This window comes from Accipiter gentilis, chromosome 14, assembly GCF_929443795.1.
Source record: "Accipiter gentilis chromosome 14, bAccGen1.1, whole genome shotgun sequence".
In the NCBI taxonomy this organism is placed as follows: Eukaryota; Metazoa; Chordata; class Aves; order Accipitriformes; family Accipitridae; genus Astur; species Astur gentilis.
This window is the reverse complement of record NC_064893.1, coordinates 22,019,351-22,031,196: the sequence shown is the minus strand read 5'-3', so window position 1 is coordinate 22,031,196 and position 11,846 is coordinate 22,019,351. Positions and strand designations below refer to the sequence as shown.

At 56.4% G+C, this 11,846-nt stretch overlaps 1 protein-coding gene across 2 annotated transcripts in view; it reads right to left on the bottom strand.

Annotated features, from left to right (window-relative positions):
- Positions 1 to 1,049: 1,049 nt before the first annotated feature.
- PLCG1 (phospholipase C gamma 1) overlaps positions 1,050 to 11,846 on the bottom strand; it is a 50,740-nt gene continuing 39,943 nt past the window's right edge. Inside the window, exons 18-32 of one of the 2 annotated variants that reach the window (XM_049816569.1) lie at positions 11,478 to 11,597; positions 10,984 to 11,164; positions 10,561 to 10,638; positions 9,998 to 10,101; positions 9,654 to 9,750; positions 9,456 to 9,525; positions 8,474 to 8,631; positions 7,502 to 7,598; positions 6,819 to 7,043; positions 5,832 to 5,980; positions 3,863 to 3,977; positions 3,497 to 3,658; positions 3,072 to 3,160; positions 2,195 to 2,382; positions 1,050 to 1,822 (exon numbers count right to left, since the gene is read on the bottom strand). In XM_049816569.1, coding sequence (XP_049672526.1) covers positions 1,780 to 1,822; positions 2,195 to 2,382; positions 3,072 to 3,160; positions 3,497 to 3,658; positions 3,863 to 3,977; positions 5,832 to 5,980; positions 6,819 to 7,043; positions 7,502 to 7,598; positions 8,474 to 8,631; positions 9,456 to 9,525; positions 9,654 to 9,750; positions 9,998 to 10,101; positions 10,561 to 10,638; positions 10,984 to 11,164; positions 11,478 to 11,597 — 1,876 coding nt within the window. In that variant the 3' untranslated portion in view covers positions 1,050 to 1,779. The remainder of the gene's footprint in view (positions 1,823 to 2,194; positions 2,383 to 3,071; positions 3,161 to 3,496; positions 3,659 to 3,862; positions 3,978 to 5,831; positions 5,981 to 6,818; positions 7,044 to 7,501; positions 7,599 to 8,473; positions 8,632 to 9,455; positions 9,526 to 9,653; positions 9,751 to 9,997; positions 10,102 to 10,560; positions 10,639 to 10,983; positions 11,165 to 11,477; positions 11,598 to 11,846) is intronic. The other variant, XM_049816570.1, reaches the window with a different exon arrangement.

Sequence of the window (11,846 nt, the reverse complement as noted above, 5' to 3'; positions counted from 1 at the left end):
TGTTTCTCAGCAGACCACAAAGTCAGCCTAATGGGGGTCTCTTTTTTTTTTCTTTTTTTTTTTTTTTTTAATTATTGTTATTTAGAAATCATGCTGGTGCTGAATGACCTGGAATTTTTGCTTGGATTTATCCAAAGGAAAATGTAATTGTAGCTGCAACGGGACCTTTCATAAGGGTGGCCTTGCAGCTAGGGAGCAGAGCGAGGGCTCTGCTGTGTAAACCGTCTTTGTACCGGGGAGGTGTGGGGGGTTCCAGTGGGGTTATTATTGTGTTTTTTTTAAGACCACAATTTTAGATGGTCACCTTGGCAATCGTGTGAGACAGGAAATAGTTTTTACTTTTGGTAAAGGTTTTAAAGAGAAAAAAAGTGAAGCTGCCTGTGGTTGTGGGCTGTGGCTATTACTAGGGCTAGGGTAGCTTGTACCTGCTATGGACTTTACCTGCTCTTATTCTGAGGGCAAGAACTCCCTGTAGCAACAATGCCACTTCTGAGAAGTGAACGGCAAGTTTCCCTTCCTTTTGTATATGTGGATGTGAGGGTGGGCGAGGGGAAGAGCTTGCTTGTACAGTTTGTTGAAATGAAACCAGACATTTTTGGTTGTTCCTAAATAAAGAGCGTAAAAGACGAATGTGAGTCGACTGGTGATTACACTGGGGTTAGGGGAAGCCCATGGTGATGCCCTTACGCCTGGTCCTACCAGTGTGCAACAGCGAGAGCTGCCCCATGCATGGGGATGGCTGTGGCCTGCACCCCAGCTGCTCGGCTGGGAGCGAGGAATGCTCAGTCACAGCCCTTCTGTTTGGTTTAAAAGCACAACTTACCCATGGGGTAAGGCCACGTGTGAATGTCCCAGCAGTGCGCTGGAGCCCAGATACCTCCATCCTAGGAGCCCTTCTGCAGCCCCAAGTAACTGCTTGTCCCCACCCTGGTTCAGAAAATCATGGTCAGCATTGTTTTATCCTTTTGAGTGAACATTAAACCTGCGGCTGCTCCTGGTTAGGTTTTTTTCCCCCAGCAGCTGCAAACTCCCTAAAGCCAGGAGGAGGGAGGGAGCAGTGCAATCCCCCCACCCCAGGCAGGGCTGCAGGCTAGTTTCCTCCACCCAGCACCAGCCGGACACCTCTGGAGGAGGGCAAACCGCCAGACACCTGAGCCACCACGCATGTAATACTGACACTTTTATTGTCATTTAAAGCTAGAGCGGCCTTGTAAATGTAGAGTTTCACTACTGGACCCATAGGCAGTGGCTATACAGGTAGGTAGATGCGATGCCGCCAGGACAGAGATAGGTGCTGCCTTGGTCGCTTAAGTCCCCCCCTTGCCCGGTGCGCTGGGTACAGGTACAGCACGGGATGGCTGCAGAGGGCCTCCGGCAGCTGTGCAGGAGTGGGATCTCCGGGAATACGGGCAGAGTGCTGGTTGGGGTTTGGTGTTTTGTTTTTTGTTGGTTTTTTTTTTTTAAAGGTCTCTTTCCTTGCGATTATAGACAGTTTCGTCTCTCACCTCGGCGGCTGGCAGGCTGTACGCACCGCTGTGCTTCATTAAGGGCTTGGTGGTGAAGGTTGGTGGGTGTTTGGGGTTGGTTAGGGTTTGGTTTGGGGTTTTTTTTTCCAATTTTTTTTTTTTTTTTTTTATTTCTCCACTGGAACACACTTCAGCAGAGAAACTGGAAAAGCTGCCTGAAAGTAGGCCATAGCAGTGCCGTTTCCATAGAAACCAGTTCACAGCGTGCCGTGAGATTCACAAGCACTGGAGGTGCTTTCGCCCGCCGAATGGGCTACAGCCGGTTGTCCCCGTTGACCCGGGTCCTCCGCAGTACCCTGCAGGGGGGCACAGAGAGAGGGGACACAGCTCAGGATGACCAAGGGATGGTCAAGGGCAATGCACCCGTATCAAAAGCTGCCCCACGGGAGGAAAGCAGGGACTCAGCACATCTCCCATGCCGGGGAAAAGTGCCACCGGCTGTGGGGTGGCAGCTCCTTGTCCCACCCAACTCCCATAGACCCCAAAGCAGCGACTCCCCCAAGAACTGGCACAACTTTCACACTGAAATTAAGGGCTTCCACACAGCGAACAAGGCTGCAGATCTGCTCTGCGTTATTGGGAGGCTGCATTTATCTGCCTCCACCAAGGAGACTAAATGCTGAGGGGGGTGTCTCATGCTGGGAAGAGCTCAAAGAGCACTGGCATACCTTCGCTCCCGGCTCTCAAAGTGGTCAGCCAGCTGCTCCTGCGACACACGAAAGTCCTCGAAGGGCTGCTGGTACCGCGACTCGAAGGACCCCTCTCTGCCTCTGCTTGCCAGCAGCTGATTGGAAGCATCCCCTGCTCGTTCCCGTAGGGCTGAAGCACTGAAGAGGTTTATTTCGCCATTCTCCTGCTTGGATCAGAAAAGAAAAAATACAGTAGTAAACAGCTTAGCATTTTAAAGTGTATGCCTTGTAGTAAAGGCAGTCCCGATGCATGGCCCTGGCTGCTCTGTGAGCTGCCACGCAGGGCGTCCAGGGCTCATGGGGTCTCAGCGTTTGCAACACGCAGCTGCTCTGTCTTTTAACAACCATCGCTGGCTCCCACCAGCATCATTTTAAATGAAGAAATAAAAGAAACATTTGTCTCTGAAGGAGCCTTGCCTTCTGCTTATGCCAACATGGATGAGCCGGGCTCTGTGATACCGAGCTATAACTTCCCCGGAGCGCATATGGGAACTGGGATGGAGCAAATCTGCCTCCTTCAGCTTTTGCCGAAGGGATATCCAGGCAAGTCAAACGCAGTCCAGGCAGGACCCTGCCTGAAAGGCCCTAGCTTGCTGCAGGAGGCGAGCCTGGTGCTTCCCATCCTGCCAGCCCTCCATGCATCACACCAGCGCAATGCTGAAAACTTGAGCATCCTGCACACACTCAGGCCAGGCCACAAATGCTGAGCTTCGCTGCACCGACCTGCTAGCAGTGCAGAGCCATGCCGCTGCGGAGGCGAGCAGAGCAGAACAGCGGGCAGCAGCAGGCAGGGTTTGCTGCCTGCGCTCCTCAGCCCTGCAGCACAGTCACCTTCTTGTGCGTGACCCAGCCTTACCTTGCTCGGGAAAATGTCTATCTTGACGAGCAGTGAAGCCAGCTCCAGGTTCTCGCTGTAGTTGTTCTTCAGGGGTACAGCTCGGAAACCTATGGCAGAAACAGCCCCAGTGTCACTCGCAGCATAGCCAGTGACGTGTCAGTCTCCCGGCACAGAACTCAAGGGGGTCTTCTCCAAGCCCCCCAGGTCCCCCCAAGCGGCAGTTGGCCCTGAGGGATGTTAGTAAAGTGCTGCTTGCTTCCTTTGCCTGGTTGGGGATGTGACCTGGCATGGGTACAGGAGGGACTGAGCCAGCCTGGGGACTGACAGCATCCTCCCATGAAACTCAGCATCTCCCTGGCTTAAGGATGCAATTAGCAAACTGGTGAAGACCACCATCACACACACACACACACACACACACCCCGCTTCCCCGAGCGCTTTACCCGTCTTCAAGCCTTTCACCAGGAAGGTGGCCTGAGCCAGGAAGTTCTCATCGCTGAACATGTCCTCCTCGTACACCACGAAGCGGAGGAAGGCAAAGTCAGGGTTGCTGACCTGAAAGTGGAACTGCTTCGGGGTCCAGAGAGGGTTCAGGCCATTGTCCGCTAGTCACAAAACACCACTGTCAATGGGCAGCTCCCTGCCAAGCCCCGTGCCCCGCTGCTGCCCACCACGGCTGATGCTGAGCTCATGGGCAGCGTGGGGGCAGCCCCCACTCCAGGGCCAGGCTTTGCTGCAGTGCCCAGTGCTCACACCATGGTCAGGAGTGGTGGTGCATCCTTCTCCCTTCCCTTCACTAACCCACTCACCCACAATCTCAGTTTTCTGCTTGGCGTTGTCATACTCAGCCCCGGACACCTCCACCTCCACGAAAGGACAAACGATTCCTCTTCCATTTTTGGGAAGGTGCCGGGCCCCCAGGACCTGGGCAGAAGCAGGAGAGACTTGGTAAGAGACAGGAGCAAAGGAAAAACTTTGTTTGCATACTACGACATTTTCTTTCCAAATAAATCACCCTGGCTCTGCTAATTGGAGAGAGAAGAAACACTGACAGCCAGCTGAACCCTGCCTGCCTTGTGGAGAAAAACAGTTCCCACCCCTGGAAGCTGTTATGGTGTTACCGATCACCAATTTGACTTCTAAGCCATAAAAAAAGGCAGCTGAACTGCCCCAGGTTCCTGTCTGCCGCCTGCACAGCCAGGGCTGGGACCACAGCATCCCTCCTCCAGCCTGCCAAGCTAGAGCTGCCAAGCCCAGCCGCCTTCCCCCGCCTGGAGAGCTACGGCTGGATACCCCTTTCTTTGCCGAAACTTCTCGGGCCTCCTGCTTTGGGCTTGAGGACGAAAAGGAGCTGGTCTCTGCTGCTGCTCTGCCTCCTTTTCAAAGCGCAGTCTGTGCTCAACTCAAATGACAACCTGCTTCCTTGCAGGAGAAAGAAAGCTCAGCTCCCTCTTGCCAGTGGCCATATGTCACTCCAGCGTGCTGTCGGCACGCTGCTGTTGCAGGGGAAGGACGCGCTGCCAACGCTGGATCATGTGCTTTGAGTCATGCTGGGCTTGAGACGGCTCCTCCATCCGTGAAAGCTGGCTTTGGTGGGGACATCGGGCAGTTTTGCCAGAGGACAAAAGGCTGAGCCCATCTCTTAAAGGAGACGGTGACAGGCTACAGCACAGTGACTCTTGACACCTGCTGGTTGCAGCTGCATCCCAAGATACAGGAAGAGTTTGGAAAATAGACAGGGATTTTTAGGGAGGCAGTGGATATGCGGTTGATGGTGCGGATGGGACACGATGGGGTGTCCTCCCTGAGCAGGGCAGTGGCTCTCTGAGGTGGGGTCACCCCAAAACAGAAGGGGCCTCAGAGGAGCTGCAGTTTGTGCATGTTGTCAGAAACCTGTGAGCACCTAAAGGCAGGATTCCCGCTGCCTCCTCCCCAAGGTCTGCTTGAGCTGAAGGGACTTGCAAAGGAAACTGCCGACTGCTCAGCTGCGAGACCACTACGGATGCCTGTACAGGCTAGTGGGACAGCCACTGGTCCAAACATAAGAGCCATCTGGTCTGGCACAGCCACAGCCTTCCCATCCCTCCAGGAGCTTTGGCGAGCTGTCCCATACCCCTGCAGAGCCCCTGCTCTGCAGCTCCATGAGCTGACACGGGAACGGTCCAGCCTCAGTCCCGCCACACGGGAAGAAAAAGATTCAACGGGTGTCCACAGTCCATCCTCTGGTGCCCCCCACCAGCAGCCCCCCATCCTCTTATCATCACCGGCAGCGCAACACAGAAATGGGCTGAATAGTCCGCTCGGACCTCGAAGGAAGGGGACACAGCAAAACCAGTAATGTTGAGCCTGGAGCAACCCAGTGACGAGGAGGGGACGAGGCGCGGGTCTCGTGTCACCCCGTTGGGAGCCATCCTGCGCCCGCGCAGTCCCAGCCGAGCTCCGGGGACAGGGATGCCACCTCTGCGGCTCGTGGATGCCACCTGCCGGCACTGGGCCCTGGCGGGAGGGATCCCGGGGGGGAGCATCCACGGATGCTCCTGCGACTCCTCTCCAGGCGCCCTGGGAGGTCGGTGGCACTTCCCTCAGCAGCACCCGTGGGTCTCCCCCTTCCGCGAGCGCTCGCCAAGCCTGCGCTGCCGGACAGCTCTTAGGCAGGGGCTGAGGGGTTTGGTGAGGAGCGGCTGCAGACAGAGGCCAGGAGCCCGGGAAAACCATTATATCACCCCAAGCTCGGTATAACCGCGTGGATCTGCCCCTGCGCTGGGATGAGGTACTGACCTCAATGGAGATGGAGAGCGGCTCAACCCCCCGCAGCGTGCTCTTGTCGAAAGGGTCGAAGATGTCATCTCGCATGTTGGCTGGCTGCAAGACGTACCCACACTGGCCGCTGGACATGAACAAGGCCTGGTTCATCTGCATGGGCTTATCTGGAGAACACAGGCAGGAGATGGAGGGAGGACATCCTGTGCCCTTTCCACAAGCTACTTCACCTGGGTTATCGGTGCCTCGTGTGAAACCCTTTGCAAGGGGACCTGGCCCATCCCTTGGCAATGCCTCACGCGCCATGGCCTCACTGCAGCCTGTGCACGTGCTGGGGCCATGGGGTGACTTTCTCATGCACGATCTGCCCAACTACCCAGTGCTCCATGGGTCACCCCCTTCTTCTCCTCCCTCTCCTTTCAGCTTTCCTTGTGCTGGCTCTAGCATTTGCCAAACTGCCCTGTGAGATGCTTGAATTCACAAAAGGAATGAAAAAGCCAGCAGGAAAAAAAGAGGCAGGTAGTTTTCTGGTGGGTTGGTGAGCTGAACAGGCTCACAGCAGGGTTTGGCAAGGGCCAGGGGAAGGGGAAGGCTGGACTGCACAGCAGGAGCAGCAATGGAAGCTGGGTTGAAGGTGAGCAGAGCAGCGAGCTTGACTCAGAACCTGCAACCAGCCGGTGTCCCAGGGCTGGGGCTGCACTGCCCCCTTTGGTACGTCCCCTGCCCATTCTGCCTGCTGCCAGGTACCTTGGAGGAACTCCCTCCTTCCTCTCCGTTCACAACCTCCCGGCTCAGCCAGGGTCAATCTAGCACATCCCCCCTGCGGCAACCACGTGCCTGGACATGAACATGGGGTCCTGCTCCCTGCACCTGGCATGGAGACTGCGGACCCCCTCCTAGACCCCCTGTTTGCCAGGATTGGGTTAGCAGGGCTGCAGGCAGGTGGCTGGGAGGAGGCACAGGGTACCCAGGAGCCTGCCCACCTTCCCTGCCTGCTGCCCTCACCTGGCGTCTGGAAGTTGAGTGCTACCAGCTGGCTGCCGCAGATCCACATGGGCAGGGGGTCGTAGTTGGAGGAGTCGAGACGCTGGCCCTTGGGGTAGATGCGGGAGAGCTGCAGGCGGTTGTACTGCAGGAACTTCTTGCCTTTGATCTTGTTGACGTACTTTTCCGCCTTGGTCTCGGGGAAGGAGGACATGTCTCGGTAACAGGCCCTCTCTGTGCCGATCTCTGGGAGGAGACAGCACAGTGTAAGCCAGGAGCATGTTCCTTTTCTAGATGCTTCAACCACCCCAGGCCCCTTCCTAACACCATCCTCTCCTCCCTTGGCTCAGTCACCATCAGGTTGTGCAGCCCTGCTCTGCCCCTGCAGGCATTTGCCAGGTGCCCAACACCGATGGTTGAAAGCATCGAAACCACTCTCGGTGATCGGGCATGATGCTCCCCAGCCCCACTCCCTCAGCAGCTGCTCTGGATGGTGACAGATCCCAGCAAGAGAGGGATGGGGAAGGGAACTTCCACCCTTTGAAGAAGGACATTTCCAGAGCTCTAATGTAAACTGGTTCCAGCTTGCTTTGGACATCTGTCCTCTGCTGAGATCTAGCCAAAGCAGCACCTCGGGGCACACCATGGGGCCTCTGACACCATGATGACTGCCTGCGGCGGCCACCAGACCAGCAGATGCTCACTCTCTTCATCAAAGGGCACAGGTCGGCAATAGACCACCAGCTCCGAAAGCTCCAGGGCAATCTTCTTCCTCCTCTCCATCATCTTCCCTTCGGAGAGCTGCCGAGAGAGGGAGAGAGAGGTGTCAGGGCCAGGTGGGAGCAGCAGCGTTGGATAACCCAGCTCACCAACTGTGGTCAACAGCAGTGCTGGCCTGGTGTGGCCGCGTTGGATAACCCAGCTCACCAACTGTGGTCAACAGCAGCGCTGGCCTGGTGTGGCCACTCCTGCTCACGCTGTGGGAACCACTAGCAGGTCTGCTGGGTCTGCATGGGGGGACACCACAAAAGTGCCCAAGGGAAGGGCACCTGGTGGGTCCTACCTCCTGCCTGAAGCATTACTGGCACCAGTACCAGTGCAGGGCAGCTGTGGCCTTGTAGCTGAGCTTTGCCACCCTCCACGGATGGAGATCCCCCACCTCTTGAGGCTGCAGCACCCTCCCAATGGACCAATCTTCCCAGATGTCCAGCCTGAACCTCTCAAGCCACAATGTGTGGCCACCACCCCTTGCTATATCATAGAATCATAGAATCATTTATGTTGGAAAAGACCTTCAAGATCATCGAGTCCAACCATCAGCCATGCCCACTGAACCGTGTTCCAGAGTGCCTTCTCTATGCGCTTTTTGAATACCTCCAGGGATGGCGACTCAACCACTTCCCTGGGCAGCCTATTCTGATGTCTGACAACCCTTTCAGTAAAGAAATTTTTCCTAACATCCAACCTAAATCTCCCTTGCCACAACTTGAGGCCATTTCCTCTCATCCTAATTGTAAAAGATTACTCTGGTTTTATCATCTTTGTGACTGCTCTGCCAGCTGTCGCAGGCTGCCATCCCACCACCCCCCCACCAACATCCACCTGCTCCTCAGTTCCTGGAAAATCCAGGAGTTGGCAAGGAGGTGTCTCGCCTGCGAAGGGCTCTCCAGACTCACCCGTGCATCAGCCGTCTGGGCTGCCTCCCGGATCTTCTTCACCCAGTCCAGCAAGTCCTCATGCGTATCGGCTGCCACATCAAGGGACAAGCGCGACACTGAGGCCATGCTAATGGAGAAGACGAAGAGGCGGTTGTTCTTCCCCTCGGGGCGGATGGCTGTGTGGGGAGAGGGAGCAGAGGGCAAGGTCACAAGCAGACGCTGAGCCAAGTCCTTCACACCACAGAGGGAGGAAAGGAGAGGACAGATACTGAGGGAGTCTCGTGGCTGCCCCGGGACTCTTCAGCTAAGAGGAGATACTCCCACTTCTGGCCATTGCAGGCAGCAGAAGGAGCCCATGAAGCCACAGGTGATGATGCAGAGTGTATCCTGCGAGGCCTGAGAAGCCTCACGGGGCCTTTGTAATGCCCTCTTCCTCCCACTCCTGCATCTTCTTCTCTCTGTGCCCTGAAGTGCCCCGGGGGGAACAGCCACCAGGAGCGCAGTGTCCTCTGGGGAGCACAGGGATGGCAGAGAGCTGCAGACCGGACCCAGCTCAGCCAGCGCCCAGGAGCCCCAGAGCCTGTGCCAGCCTGGCAGGGTGGCTGGACCACATGTATGCAAGGCAGGACAAATCCTTACAGAAAAGAAGGAGCCTACAAAATCGGTCTGAGCTCCCTTGCCCGTGGGGTGGCTGCCCTCTGAGAGCGGGTTCAAGGCATGATGGAGCAGCTCCCTGGCATGACCCTGGGTACTCCTCGGCTGTACTCAGGCTGCAGGGAGTGCCTGAGCCCCAAACCTGAGGCATCCTCTGTGCCGGGAGAGGCAGCGGAGCACGTCACCCCATGGCAAGCACACACCATAGACTGGTGTTGACTTGCAGCAGGCACCAGGGGTGCCTTGCGACAGACAGAGACTGAAGCCCTTTGGCCCAAAAGACCCGCAAACATCACACGACAGGGCTGTAATACCCCCCAGTCCTCCATACCTCCCTGGCACTCACCGATCTGGCAGGAGGGCACATCCAGGACACCTCCAAGCAGGTCTCCCAGGGGGCTGTTCTCATCCAGCTGCTGGTGGGAATGAAGCACAGGCAGGACGGTGTTGGGCACGGCGCTGGGCAGTGTGGCCAAGCACGGGGAGCTGCGCACATGTGCTCCTCCCTACCAGCCCTGCTTGATCTGCTCAAGCACAAGCTCACCTCCCGCTCCGGCTCCAGGCTGCTGGGGCCAGTAATTTCCTCTACATAGTTGGAAGGGAACCACAGCTGCTTCTTGCCACCATAATCTCCTCTCCACCTGGAAGAGAGGGAAGAGACAGCGTCAGGACCCACCACGGGATCCCAGAGCATCCTGACAGGGGCTCACAGGGGACAGGCAGCTCCTCCACCATCTGCTTTTAGGGCTCACGAGGCTTTGGGGCTGTGTAACTTGTGGGCAATCCCCAAATGGACCGAACCCTAGAGGGGACACACCTTTGTATGAATAGTGACACCAAGGTTTGACTGTGTCCCCAAGGGAGAAAGAAGGCTCAGGACCAACTCACCAGCCTCCTTCCTGTTTCTCCACATTCTGGATGATGGCATTTTTGGTGAAGGTGAGCTCGTCCTCCCGCTGCGCCTTGTAGTCGAACAGGGCTTTGACTGCGCACTGCAATGAGGAGGGGTCCCATGAGGCCGGGCAGCAGATAGTCACACAGACAACAAGCCCATGGGATGAGAGGTCACCTCCCACTACAGACATGTTTGTTGGGGGGCTGTGAGGCAAGTCGTGTGCAGACAGCATCCAACCCTGCTAAAGAGGCTGCCAGACCCTAGTGACCCTTGCAGAACAAATCAAGGCCCCATTTATGCCAAACCAGAGGTCACAAGTCTGGTATGGCCCTGCACAGGCACTTTCCTTTGGGCCAGAGCCACTGATGGATTTAGTTTGGAGAGTTCAGAACAAGAGGCAGCCCAGCCTTGGAACCTGCAGGCTCAGCCTGGAGTGTGTCTCCCTGCATGGTCTAGAAATGAGTGTGCAAACTAATACAGCTCCAGGAAAATAAAGAGACACTTGCTAAACCGCCAGGCCCTGCAGGTTGTTTCAAGCCAAGCAGTGAGAGCGTACCTTAAAGGTGGGCATGGGGTTGGCTTCCACGTAGAACCCAGGGTGGCGTCCCTCATAAAGGGCTCCATAGTCCGGCTCCTGTCGAAGCAAAGGGCCAGTGGTGACAACTGTGGTTTTGCAGGCAACAGGTCCCCTACCTTGGGGGGGGGTGGGGAGAACACCCCAGGGAAGGCACAAGACCAAAGATGATGCTGCACACAGCAAACAGATGCCCAAGCCCACACTCCCTACTGACCTGGGTCAGAGGGGCAGCAATAAATCTTACTCAAGCCAATAAGCATTTCCAACAGGACATGAAGCCCCAAGAGGTGTGGACTGCGAAACACAGAGATGGCTCACACAACACGACTTCAAGGCACAAGCTCAAAACGGACCTATCCATCATCCTTTGGCTTAGCCCTTCCAACGGCCACCCACACTCACCGCTGTCCCTATCTTCTCCAGTGTCTCCTCATTGATGGGGTACCTCAGCTTCATCTTGCGGTACAGTGGGTGCTTTTCATAGTAGCTGATCAAATCCACCAGGCTCTCGAACTCGGAGTTGCCGAGCAGCACGGTCTGGCCCTCCTGCTGCACTCGGCAGTGTTTGATCTTCCCTTCCGCCCTGGCAGGTGGAAAGACAGAGAGAAGCTGCTTGGCACCTGGCAAGAGAGGGTCTCTGCCAAAATAAAGACACCCAAGCAAAAGGTGCTCCCGGGCTGGCTGCCGAGCACAGCCATCTCCCATCATGAGATGGGAGGAGGAGTGGGGTCCTAAAGGCTCTCGAGGGGCTGTAAGGTTTATCTAGGGCCATCCAGGAGTGAGAAGAGCTCTGGGAGGGCTCACGTCAGGGCTCATGTCCCCTCTCCTGCTCTTTCACACACTGCAGCATCCCAGCTCCACCTCCCGCGCCCACCACCCTTCTCCCAGGGACACACCTGAAGGAGATGGCGTAGGAGCTGGGCTCACTCCTCTTGCGCACCAGGAAGGCTCCGTCGCGTGGCACCCTCATCAGCATGTGCTCAGCTTGGGCCCGGGTGAGGTTGGCGTGGTACCACCTTTCAGGAAAGACACGTCACTGTGCACGGGTCTCTGTGCATCCAGCTCATCCCACACTTCTGCCATACCACATGGTTTCCCCTGCAGCCCACAAAAGGCTGCCTGAATCCTCAAAATGTGGACAGGGAACAGAGATCATCATATATGTAACACTGCAACAGGGCTGTCTTCTTTCTATGGGACAGGCAGGAACACAGCCATTTGGTGACATGTGGCATAGGTGAGGGCATCCCAACCAAGCCCAGTAC